The sequence below is a fragment of the Idiotropiscis lumnitzeri genome, chromosome 1, assembly GCF_059441095.1.
Source record: "Idiotropiscis lumnitzeri isolate Australia: NSW breed Sydney's pygmy pipehorse chromosome 1, RoL_Ilum_1.0, whole genome shotgun sequence".
NCBI classification, from domain to species: Eukaryota; Metazoa; Chordata; class Actinopteri; order Syngnathiformes; family Syngnathidae; genus Idiotropiscis; species Idiotropiscis lumnitzeri.
The window spans coordinates 34,127,344-34,140,884 of record NC_142391.1 but is presented as its reverse complement, the minus strand read 5'-3'; the positions used below and the strand labels follow the sequence as shown (position 1 = coordinate 34,140,884).

General features: G+C 42.8%; 1 protein-coding gene across 1 annotated transcript; it reads left to right on the top strand.

The window, feature by feature from the left end:
- The first annotated feature begins 1,234 nt into the window (after positions 1-1,234).
- On the top strand, positions 1,235-12,805 carry rgmb (repulsive guidance molecule BMP co-receptor b). Its single transcript, XM_088296977.1, has 3 exons — positions 1,235-1,724; positions 6,857-7,392; positions 10,794-12,805. Exons 1-3 carry the CDS (start codon positions 1,607-1,609, stop codon positions 11,532-11,534), a joined length of 1,395 nt encoding a protein of 464 aa, XP_088153103.1. The 5' UTR covers positions 1,235-1,606; the 3' UTR covers positions 11,535-12,805.
- Positions 12,806-13,541: the final 736 nt, after the last annotated feature.

Below are 13,541 nucleotides of genomic sequence, written 5' to 3'. Positions count from 1 at the left end.
GCATAGTTCATAATTCCCCCACAGGGGCGGGTAGTCGAGGCGGCTGTTTGGATAGAAAATATCTGTTGATATGCATCTGCCATCTGATGGCTTAAAGCCCATTTTTCAAAGATGGACGCCCCATCAAATGGTTTGATGCCCCTTCAGAACCGATTGGACGCCCCTCTTCACAGGCAGCCCGTAGAGGCTGATAGCTGACTGGACAAAAACACAAAATCCACATTCACTATTATAAAAACAATAAACTGCTGGGAATATAGTGTATGAATGACATTTCATGGAATGTTTCAATTTAGGTTGTAATGTTGGTCTGCTAGTGTTGAATCCAAAGGGTAAGGCCTTGTAGAGCCTGACTTCTCAACACTGATTATTGCCCATCGGGGTATGCAAACACATCAGCGTCCTGCAATGAACTGTCTTGGTCTTTAATGTCCCACCGTAAATCTACTTATCTCCTTATTAGGGCTGAGCGGCATATAAATGGAGGCCGAGAAAGGTCACTACAATTACAAGCTACGCAACACAACAACATTGAACGGTGGCACAACTGCAAAAGCCACAACGGAAGTGACAGAAACTCCTGCGGGATGGGAAAAATCCTCCACCATCCTGAAACCAAAACCTGACAAACCTGTGCTGTATTTCATGGCCGGAACTATTTGATATTTTGGATATTTGAACATCAATGTGCACAGGCCGCGAAAAGCTATTTTCCATGCAATGATTATTTATCGGCTGGAGTGAGCGGGGGAGCATATCGAAGAAGTCACGCATTTCTTGAACACTCAATAAAGTTGCAATGCGTCCCCTCACACAAATTGCTCCCCATCCCTCACCACCACAGACGATGGCGCTTTACAAAAAGGGAAAAACAAACAAACAAACAAACCAAAAGATCTGTAGCACCCCCTACAGAGATTTGATTTTCTTCATAATGCTAGGCTTGAGAATCTGAATTGGTAAAATGTTTGAAGACAGAGAGTATGAGAAATTTCTCAAATTTGACGTTAGGCCGTATTTTCATAAATATACTTGTTTTATTTTTCGTGTATTTCGGGGTAAGAAACGTTTGTATGGGTCAACCACCCCCCTTCTCTCTCTCTCTCTCGCTCTCTCTCTCACTCTCACTGTGGGCGTGATTCCCGCCAGCAGTTCTCATTTGAAGATCTATTGATTTGTTGGAGGTGGAGGAGGAGGAGGAGGAGGAGGAGAAAGTGAAAGGGGAGGAGTGGAGGAGGAGGCGAATCCACGCAAAGAGAAGCTGCGAGGAGATTGTGCGTGTTTTGATCCAGCCTAGTTGCGAGCGATCGTGAAAAGCAAGCAATTCTGCGATCACGTGCGACTCAAAGTGTGGATGCGGAAACAAGTGAAAGTGTGAGCTCTGAGCACTATCGTTGCCAGGCATACTTTCTCCTCTTTCTTGGCTCTCCTTATGCACCTACGCCCTGCATTCCGTGGAGTGGAAGTGTTTTAATGCTCATCCGTGGAGGACAAGGAGAGAAGAGTGAGGAAGAAGAAGTGGTAGTAGTCCCAAGGCCTGGGCACCACTCCTCCTCGCCTTTTGGAACTCTGTCCTCTCCCCCTTCCTGGCCCTGCATGGACGGGGATGGGGAGAGCCGGATGCTGTTGCCGCGGGGCTGAGCGCCTCGCCTCCCCGTCTCTGGTGCGCCGCTTCCGGCCACTGCTGCTGCTGATCATCGCTCTGACCTCCGCTCTCCGCATCGGTAAGCACATCGCGGCAACTTTTCCTTCTTCTTTTTGCTTTTTTAATCCCTGTCAACTCACAGTGTGCTATAAACACATCACACGCATACAACGACCAGACATGTTTTTGTTGCTTTTGACACCCTTTTGTTCTTTGTGTTCGACCCACGCCTGCTTGACATTGGCTCTGTTTATAGCGGGAGTGCAGCAGTCCCAGCCCGGATCGAGTTTCTGCATGCTTCTCTCTCTGGGGCCGTCATTCTCCTCCTGTCTGTCCATTAATGGCTGCTAGAGTAGGGGAGGCTTGAGGCATTGCTCCTGCACATGTGCATATAGTTGCTATCAATAATAATGGAAGCAGTTATGGGTCTCATCATAGAAATAAAGCCTTGCTTCATAGTGTCATCTGCAGCTTCATTAATAGCAAATGCATCCAACGCAGTACTGGTCGCAATAAAAGTTAAGGCAATTTAATGTGGTTGAAAAACACAACTCCAGCTTTTATCAATACCAAAAATGGTATCGATACTAATCTAGAGTAAGGGTGTCTTCAAAATAATAATGTGAACAATAATTACAGATGCTATGATTACCACCACTATATAGAGACCACAATAGCCTATCGCACAATAAACATCTCTAGTGGGGATATCTCGAGTAAAGTTAAGTGCTGTTCATGTTAGCCTCAATTGAATGCTTCAGCTCAACACTGTTAGGAGAAGCTGTCAAAGGCAGTTTCCTAGCATAAACTGACTTTTAAAATGAGCTGCAGGAGAAACACATCTATGTCTGAATAAGGACTTAAGTGTTAAGGATGTGCGTGTACACCGGAAGCTAAAAGTTACAACGGTGTTTTAAATGTATCACCACTGAATTAAACATACAGACAGCTTTCTCTCAAAGATGTTTAAAGACATGATTCGCTTCCCAGTCCCACATAGCTGGATTGTTTTATCCCGGAGAACAAATGCATGTTTATTTTGTACAAAAAGCAGACTCCTGTTCAAAAGTGTGTCCTTATGTGTGTGTTATTGTGTGCCTGCAGGGGGGGGGGTGGCTGTTTGTGGAGCAGTCACACCTTCAGTAATTAGTTTAACACAGCCAAGGCAGCGGGACAAAAGCACCTCTACACACAGCCTGGTGGGAAAAAAGAGAACCAGTTGCCATTAAAAAGAACCTTCTAGACACTCCTTGCCCTCACCTGGAAATAATACATATCATTCATTTGGAAAACTGAGCATCGATTTGTCTGAACTTATACAAACCTTCGTTGTTTTTGTCTTTGCGGACGTCAGTGCCCTGCGTTTGTTTAGACAGGAAGACAGGAATGTCGGAATCTTGTGTTCACACTGCTGACTTTCGAGTCAAGGAGGGTGCATGCTGTTGTGAGTTCCTGTAAAGTGTTGCAGCCTCTGCTCAGACGGCTGTTTGTGTGATCCGAGCTCGGGGTGAGAGAGCGAGTGCTCAACAAGGTGATCAATAAGCACTCGGGCTGCGAGATGATGCCAGGAGAGCTCTGTCGGATCTGTGGAGATCAAAGTGGTTGGAGGCTTCCAATTCGGGAGACAAAAGAAAACTCCAAACCAAACCGGGGACATTCACATTGTGGATCTTTTGACCGCGGTGTGTTTTCAGAGAAGCCATGTGGGGAATGCAGGAGCTTGGCTGCTGGCTGAAATATCGCTGATGGCGGCTAATTCTTGAGGTGAGAACACCATCAACAGCAAAGAGTAGAAGCTTTTAGGCAAAAGGTGTTGAACCTCTGAGATGATAGAAGCAGCCTGTAGAGGCAAAGGAGCAAACTCGAAAGAGAAATGTTGTTATTGTGTAATAGTCTTTTATTGTTTCTACTCACCCTTGGGTATGAAGCACATCAGGCTCACAAAGTGGTTAATATCCCTCATATACTTCTCTCGATCCCTTTAGGAGAAGGTAATCTTATTTCTTTACTCACCTTGACTCACTGTACCACAAAAAGACCTATTTCCCCCAGGCAGTACACTTTATTGTATGCAGTTTTTTTTTTTTACTTTTACATTTGCGTTATAGCAATGTAACTGCTCTGTATTCTACCACTTTTTTTGGGCATATTGAATTTGGGTACCAACCATGGTGAAATTCTACGAAGGGTGAAGCTGCTCCTTTCAGTCTGTTTATTGGTTTATTGTTGTGCAACAACAGGGATCAAATAGGCAGAGTACATAATGCACTTTCTCACAAACAATTGTCATCATCTTGGAATGAAAAGTCACATGCCAAGAGGAGAAACCACAAACTAATTTATTGTCTTTCTTTGTTTTATGTGTCATATTCCTATTTTTTCTTTAATCGCATCATAATTGAGAGAGTACTCTCAGTTGATGTGGAATTAGTGGTATTTTTCATCAATTGGCATGACATCAACCCCCTTTTCCATTCCATTACATAAAAGCTACAATTTTATTCAACTTATGCTGTCTAACTAACATTTAGAAAATATTTTTCCATCATTATTCCAAAACATTCAATGCATGAAAGAATGAATCTCAACCGAGTCACATCACACATTTGATTAGCCACTTGTTGTTTGGCAGAATTCATAGGCTTTAATCATAACTACCCATTAAAACAAAGAAATAAAAAACATTTAAATGCCAGTCTGATGAGTAGGCATATCTGCCGACAAGCATTTAAGGCTTGCCAGTTTTTTGGAACGCGATCATGGCAGAAATACAAATCAGACTACGGTTTACATTCCAAGTGTGTCAGAAGAGTTCTTCATCCGAGCGAGATCCATAAAACATTTCTTTATACCCATTGGAGTCGATTCTCATGTTGCTTCACCTTTCTGCTCGGATCTGGTGGCGAAAGGGTGCTTTTGTTCGTGTTAGTATTACTACTGATAATGATACCTTCTGAAAGGGAATAAACCCACATTGATAAGATAGAAAGCTGTAGTTTAGTGCTGCCCGTACATGGGAACAGAAGTCAAGTGAATTCAGTCAGGGACAACGTGTCCTCAGTACTCACAGCTTCGGACGGCCACTGTGCGTAGGTGCTGTATTTAACAGCCAAGGGAGATAGATATTCATGCACAGGGTGTAAGTAGTAGGGGGTCCCCTCATACTGTTTTGTAAATTCAGAGCACTGCTGCCCCCAAATGGTGGAATAGAGACGACTTCATGCCCCCCCCAAAACAAACATGTGCACAAAGGCCAGTTTGTGTGCCTGTTTTTGTGTAAGCCAGATCTAATATTGTTAAGTGATGGTGTGTCGTCTGAGGAATTTGTTGATTTCAGCTGACACAATTTGGGATTTTTCCTGATTGGCCTCTAGGAGATCATACCACCAGATGAGGTTTAACTGAATACACACATTCTTTCTCTTGCCTCTGAATGTGTGTGTGCTACTGTTCATCCACTGCAGAGCTTCTCTCCTCTGCTCTCCTCTGTGGTTTAATCTAATAGAGACATGCTTTGACTGATTCATTGGATCTGCTCTCTAATCGCCCTCGCTTGCTCCAATGTTACAAAAACGCTAGATTTACTTTTGTCACGTTCCAAAATCAAGCAATGGGAACAACAACAATCTTGATTTACTTTTAAATGGGACACTGACTAAATTTCATACGCCTCATCAGTGTTTGCTGGTTTGAACCTGAATTAAAACAATTCAAGTCAGATATAGGAATGAACGTTTGCCCCCCGCCGAAACGATCCCACCCCCCTTTTACCCTTCTAACATGGCACGCTGCCGCTATGCTACACACAGAGACACTCTGTCATTAACACCCACCGGTGTGGCTAAAGTCTCCTTTTGGCAAGTAAAATATAGTCACTAAAGTCGCAATAAAACTCAATGAAAGTAAAACATTTGAACTTTGAGCACCTTAATGAAACGGTTACAAAGACTTTTTCTGTCTTTAAGATGAGATGAATATAGCAACAACCTGCTTGTTTTGGATTGTATACCACTGACTGTGGCTGAATTTGGTGTGGTGATCAATGTCTATGATTACCGGGACAACATTTCTTAAATCGGATCAGAGCTCGGATTAAAATTATGATTGGATGCACTGTTTTTATGGACACAAAAAATATTGATCCGATTGAGACATGCGTGTTCATGCATCATATGTTCAATTGGAACAAATTATTTTGTCACATGCAAATTAACCAAATATACTGGAAATAGAAGAAGTACCTGTAGCGACTTCTGCGTTAACAAAACATTGCTTTGTCCATTTCTACTTTAAACGTTGCGCAATGGAGTGATGTCACAGACGTGAGCGGTAAAGACGGATTAATGACATTTCGGAATAAGTATTTTCACATGCGTTAAATCGGATTTTCAATCGACAACCTCACTTCTTGTTTGAAATAAAATATTGATCGGCATGTGTATATGAAGGATTTCTATTCCGATCAGGTTTTTTATCTGACTAAATCTGTCAATGTTTACGCAGCTGTTGACTTCTGATCTCTTCTGTGATGATAAACATTCGGCAGCTGTACATTTTGCCAATTTTTTTTACTAATGGATTCAGTTTTTTATTAGTAAATTCAATCATATTATATTAGCTGTAGCAGCGTGTTCGATGAATAGTCATTGGCAGACAATTTTGTGTAACGTGTTACTGGCACCTCCGCTTTTGAGGTTTTTTTTTTCCAGATTAGACGTAACATTTGTGAAGGCCAGAATCTGATGCTTTTTAGGCTGTGCAGTGCAAGTGTGAGTGTACTAAAGGAGCATGCTGCCCTGTCTATTTCACACACAATCTGGTGAGGACTTGTGGTAGCTTTTTATGGTTCCTGATAAATGTGGCCTTATCTTTTACAGTCTTAAGTAGTCCTAACAATTCTTTATCTTTTATTTCTGCTGCTCTCTGCTCTTTGGTTTATTACACTTTGACTTTATTACACTTCCAGAGCGGTTCGCTTGATTGATCGAAACGCTGGGCGGTTCTTTTTCTTTTATTAGATTGCAACCAGTCAGTAAATTTGTTAGTTTAAGATCAAAGCCAGCTACAAACAGTAATCGTAATAGCGTTCAGTGTAGATGTAAACTTTCCATTTCTAATTCAACCTGCCAGCATTTTCAAACAGGTGATCATCTTTCAGGATGTTTTCAGCCCACCTTTGTTCCTGATAGTATTTCTCTCATTCCTCCATAGGTCAGTGCCAGGTGATCACCCCTCAGTGTCGTATCCAGAAATGCACCACTGACTTTGTCTCCCTGACCTCTCACCTCACTCCAGCTGTGGATGACTTTCATGTAGAATTCTGCAAAGCTTTGCGGGCTTACTCAGCCTGCACGCAGAGGACAGCAAAGTCTTGCAGGGGAAACCTGGTCTTCCACTCAGCCGTTTTGGGCATTTCAGACTTAATGAGCCAGAGGAACTGCTCTCGAGACGGTCCCGTTTCCTCCACGCACCCCGAGGTCCTCCACGAGCCGTGCAACTACTACAGTCGCATTCAGCATGTGCACGCCCACGCCCATGCGCATGCACAAACTCACAGCCACACTCACACGAGGCCCGGATTCCTCTTCTGCGGTCTGTTCGGGGACCCCCACTTGAGGACATTCAAGGACAGCTTCCAGACTTGCAAGGTGGAGGGGGCGTGGCCTCTCATCGATAATGACTATCTGTCGGTTCAGGTCACCAATGTTCCAGTTGTCATGGGTTCCTCTGCCACTGCCACCAATAAGGTAAGTGACAAGATATTTGTTGATCATTTACTGCTTTTAAGAGATAATAACAAATGTTAAACCATAAAAGTCGTTGTTTCAACCAAGTTGTACAGTTCAGTTTGTCTTGACAGTTTGTTAAACCTGATCTGGCTTGCATTCCATTAGTGGTACGATGCACACTCTTAAAGGGGAAGTCAACAGAGAAAAATTATTTGTAATAAAATGTTTGACGCGCCTTCACTCGTCTAAACATGGCATTATGATTAATATTGTGTTTGTGGTACATAAGTTAAGTCGCAAGATCCACCCTTTTTAGCCTTCTCACTTTTCTTACTTTCTGCCGACTGAAAATGACATCACAGTAGCTCAGGGCTCAGGTAATGACCAAACATGGATCCCCTGTTTTCTGAAGCTGAGCTATGATTGGTCGTTAGCTGAAGCTTGAACAATTACTGTGACAAGAAGAAGTGACAAAATGGTGAGCAAATGCTTAGTACGTCTGTCTCAAATTGCAGAGGTCGCGGGTTCGAATCTGGCTTTCCTGTGTGTAGTTTGCATTATCTCACCGTGACTGCGCAGGTTTTCTCCGGCTACTCCGGTTTCCTCCCACATAAAAAAAAAAAAACATACATTGTAAGTTAATCGAACACTTCAAAGGCCTCAAACTCCAGTCCTCGAGGGCCGTTTTCCTGCATGCTTACCATCTTTCTCTGCTGCAACAAACCTGATTGAAATGCAAGGAAGAGATGGAAGCCATACAGGGTAATGGCCCTCGAGGACCGGAGTTTGACACCTGTACTCTAAATTGTCCCTAGGTGTGACTGTGAGTGTGAATGAGTGTTTGGCCTGCGAGCTAGCAATCACTTCAGGTTGTACCCCGCCCACAGCCCGAAGACAGCTGGGATAGGCTCCAGCACCCCCCCGCAACCCTTCGTGAGGAGAGGTGTCTCGGATAATGGATGGATGGAACTTTGATTATTCTTCATGTTTAGTGATTCACATCCAAAGCACAAACAATAATCGGTATCCCCACTTGATAGAATGCATGTTGGCGATCATCAAAAATGGGATTTGATTTAAATTTTTATTTTAACAGAACTAACTATACCTAGACAGTTAAAAACGTTAAAATCCTAAACAACCGATTGCCTGTACAGGTGATAACATCTTTGTGTTGGTTACAATTGAACCCAAACTGGATTCTGTTTGACACGCCAGTGAATTCCATAAACTTTGAGTATGATGATACTGTTCTCTGCTGAGAGTGGCAAAAAGTGGCACGTTTGTTATTTTGGCACTCCCTCTCCCTTTTTTTTTTTTTTACTGTTGACACTTAAAAATGTACTGATAGGTGGACAATTTTATTTTCTCTCAACCTATCTTATGGGTTAATAGCGTCTCTCTCTCTTGGTCTCAACCAGACAACCTCACAGGTGTGCAGCCAACAGCTCAGTCTTGTGACCGTCTCTTGTAACTGAAGCACTGTTGTGAAACTTAACGTGGTTAATGGCTCAACATAGCCTGACCTTTAATTACATGGAATGATATGTGTGAAAGGACCCACTGTTTACGGCTCAGCGTCATCTCCTAGCACTCACTGTGTACTTGTGACTTGTGGGCCTTTATCTCTTTATGATAATGCGGAATTAAACACTGGACATTTGAAAAAGATACTTCTTGTATACTTCTGTCCTCGTTATTTTAGTCCATGCACATCTTTCATCATTCAAACACATACACACCCACGCAAGCAAATAGACCTGCACACCCTGGCAGACACACACGACGTGCACCCGCACACTCACACACAAAGCAAATACTATGGCTGCTGCTGCACTGTGGAGATGAAGGTCTGACCTTGTGTCAGAGGTGGGGCATGTTATTAGTCACAATTATTAGAAACATACACACACATGCACACATGCACGCACACGCGCATGCGCGCGCGAACACACTAACAGCCCTCCAGGCTTAATGGCCTGACTGGGCTCATGCCTCATGGCTGTCATGTGAACAAAGCCGCCATTCACCGGAACTATGATGCTGGACTAGTGCGCACTCCAATGCTCACACCACACCCTTGTACACACACCACTGCTTCCACTGCTCTGTGTGTGCGTGTGCGTGTGTGTGCGTGGGTTTGTGTGTGTGAATGCATGTGCCTGCATGTTTGCATAGCTGTGTCAAATTGCAACATGTTAAAAACTCATTTGGACATTTCTTAAATGTTGCTCTGTGTCAATAATGTATGTGTGTTGTGAATGAGTGTTGACGTCTGAGGTCTGTGTCACACACACAGAACTCGTGCTAAACTGGAAATCCAGTCAAAAAAGTTGTTCCATGCGCCCCCACTAGTCTAAACACAGTCTGATTAATATTGTGGAATCTGAATTAAGCAAGAATATCTACCCATTTTAATTCATCTCATATGGTGGGCATTTTGCCACTAGCAGTCGACTGAAAAGATAAGATAAGATAAGATAAGATGTCCTTTATTAGTCCCACAATGGGGAAATTTGAGGTGTTACAGCAGCAAAGATATAGATCACACAGAGTCGGCGGCGTAATGTAGCCGTTAATGTATAACATTAGCAGCAGACATTCATAAAAAGCATACAAATATACACAGTATAAACGTATCTAAGTGTAATGAAACACTCCTAATGTCTGTCCATTATACAGAGGGGGAAACGCTGTAATGATAAAAACTACTGAATGATTGAAAATACTGCAATGATAAAAATATTGCAATGATAAAAGTACTGTAATGGTAAGAGTACTGAAATGATAGAAAAGTACTGCATGGTAGAAAATACTGCAATGATCATTACAGTAAGAAGATTTTTCGGCTGAATTCATATTCCACAAATGCAATATTATTAATCACCATGTTTAGACTAGTGGGGCCGGATAGAATAAATTGGGCCCTATTGTGGGATGGAACTTTGTGTGTTCCCGGCCAGTCCTCGCTACATCCCTAATTTGCATCAAAATTAGGGCGATACAGAGCGCACATTTGCGTACACCATACTCGTCATGCGTAAACAGAAATCAGATTTGCTGAATTTCGTGCATGACATTGGCATATAAACTGTAACATCTCCCCTTTCGGATGATGTGGGTGACGATTATGATTCATTCAATGAATTGATTTCTATAATGATTCGGAGGGATTGTCCCATGCTGGTGTCATACTTACGAATGAAATACCTTAGTGAGATGTAGTGCATCTACCAAATCCACAATCGTTCTGAATACAGTTTAATATCGCGCTTTTATGGTCACTCAAAACTGATTTATTATGGTTTTTCTATGTGGTAGATTGTCATCTGTTGTGGATGGTTCTGGAACATGTCCCCCATTTAAACATGTTGCCTGTTGTTCAATCAGTTCATGCAAGTCTTTCTGTGTCCTTATAGATCACGGTTATATTCAAGCCCTACGAGGGTTGCACCGACCAAAGGGTCTACCAGGCCGTGACAGATAACTTACCCGCCGCCTTCGACGATGGCACCGTGAGCAGCGGCGACCCCATCCACATCTCCATGGGGTCTGACGGCGCCGCCGGAAAAGTGAGGGCCCTTTGGATCTCAGAGCGCAGCCCGGGCCACCACGTCGAGCTGCACGCGGGCTACATCGGCGTCACGGTTGTCGTCCGGCAACTCGGTCGCTATCTGACCCTGGCGGTTCGGATCCCAGAGGAGCTGGCCCAGGCCTACGATGCCACCCAGGATCTGCAGCTGTGTCTGAACGGCTGCCCCAAAGTCGAGCGCATCGACCAGAGCGGCCACCTGCCCCTTTCGCCGCCTTCGGTCGGCCTTCAGCTCCAGCATCCACACAAGCCCAGGTACTCCTCACAGATACAGTTATACTCCTACACTGACAGGCAGGTGTTCACTGTGGAGGGTGCGAAGGAACGCTGCCGGGAGCAGCTGGAGGTGGAGGACATTTACTTCCACTCCTGTGTTTTTGACCTCCTGACCACTGGGGACGCTAACTTTACCGTGGCAGCATACAGCGCCCAGAAAGACATGGAGAGCCTTCACCCGCACAGAGACAGATGGAGGATCTACCCCCGAGGTTCTGCCACCTCCACCTTGTGCTCTCCACATTTGCAACTTCTCACTCTGATTCTGCTTTGTACTTTTGGCTTTGTGTGAAAGTGATCATAAGGCATGTACATGAAGTGCACTAGAGAGAGTTTTTGCCTGAGCATTGATACTGGTTCCTCTCTCAACAGGAAGGTTTTACTTTAGCAGATGTGACATTCGTCTAAGAGTGGTCTCACTTTTATGCTTTCTTCATCTTTGAATCAGAAGCCAATGACAGTGACTTAAATGTTGCTCTGTTGGTAACAAAAGATGCATTACACAACATGTAAATAATGTTTTGGTCTAGCATAGTGTAATAGTGTTGCGTTTTTTTTAATGCTATTTGGTGTGACTTTTCATACCTCAGACAGGGTATGTTTATCTTCATAGAAGCACTTTAGATTTTTTTTCCCCCCGTTCAAATCCATGTCAGTGTTTTATTTTTTGTTTTTCGCCACGCTAAATTCTGATAAAAAAATCAGTACATCAAGCTCCAACTAGCTGAGTGTACTCAGTATAATGTTTTAAGTATAATGTGAGTTGTTATCTTTTGAATGTACTAAAAACATTTGTGTGAACATGATTTTCTTCTTCAGTCCTGATTTCAACTTTGTGCCCGTCAGTGTTTTTTCATCCAATTGCAGACTTGCCCGGATGTGTCTCTAGTTATTCTTGGAGTCATTTTCCAGCATTCACACCTCTTTGCCAATAGGCTGCGAGTAAAAAAATAGGAGCTCATATTTCCTGCTCACTGTAGTCTTTATTGGGTTGATTTGAGCCAAAGACAAACAGCCATTTCTTCATGAAGAAAGGACGCAACTCTCCATCAAACCAGCACCTTCCCCGTCTCATGTATTTTTTAATGTGCTAGTTTAAATTAACAAGCTGTCTCTTGCTGGGATTTCATGTACAGTACTGAACCTTGGACTAATCCCGGCAAATTAACGTTTCACCACAGCGTCCTTTATTGGACATTGCAGCACTTGTGGGAAATGTTTGTTTTCTTGTTTTAATACCTGACAGAAATGTGTCAACTCTGGACTATGAGCCAATAGGTCTTATGAAATTCTCTGTAATTATTCTGTTTGTTTGGACATACGCTTTAGCAAATGTCTTTTGCAACTGCAATTGTGTTCACGTTTATCATGTGTGAATGTTTTGTGAAGCGAGACTGGCGTACTTAACTTATTTAAGAACTGTAGATTCCTGTATAGATAGCTAAATCCACTTGCCATTTGAATAATTTAAAAATGTAATTTGTGATTGTGCTGTCACCCAGTGGTTCTCTGTTGCTATGTCAGCGTGTTATTCAAGGCACTTAAAAACATGGAGCAAAGAAACATGTCGAAGTGTTTTATTTCAACAAACAATGGATCTAAAACAGACCCAGCATATGCCTTATCCTTAAAAGCAACATTTAAAACTGTCCAAGCTACAAGATGGGAAAAAGCATTGTGATCACACTCTAAGAATGCAGTAACGTCTGTCTGAGGTTAGGCAAGCTCCTGATAAGATGTGAGGTTTGGCTTTGACACAACCTCAACTGACAACGTTGTCTACACCTGGGATGCAAACTTGTCAAAACAATAAATTGCTGTAGACACTTGCTTGCCGTTTGACCCTTGTTGTAGATAAATTACTTAATTCCAATATCATTCGATTCCAAAATCCATTCATGAAGCCATTCACAAAGATGGTGGCACTCGTCATCAATCTTCTTGTGCAGATTTCAGAGAGGGAAAAGTCTCCCTCTTGGATTGCATTTTCCTCTCATCTGAAAATGAAAAAGATTGTTAAACCGAAAAGAAACCATTTCAATTAGTTCATGATTGATATGTCTATCCACACACAAACTGATTATCATGTAAATCTGGCAATCACATATATACGACATCCTAAAAATTTGTAAATGTATGCCACTTGAGGTACAAGGTCAGGTTCCGGAGTGGCAGCCTGACGAAGTAAAGAATAGAAAGAGTAATAAATTCATAAAATGACAAGGCCAAACATTAGGGCATTTAATTATCTACCCTAAAGTACCACTTAGTTTATCGTTCACACTTAAAAGTGTAGTGT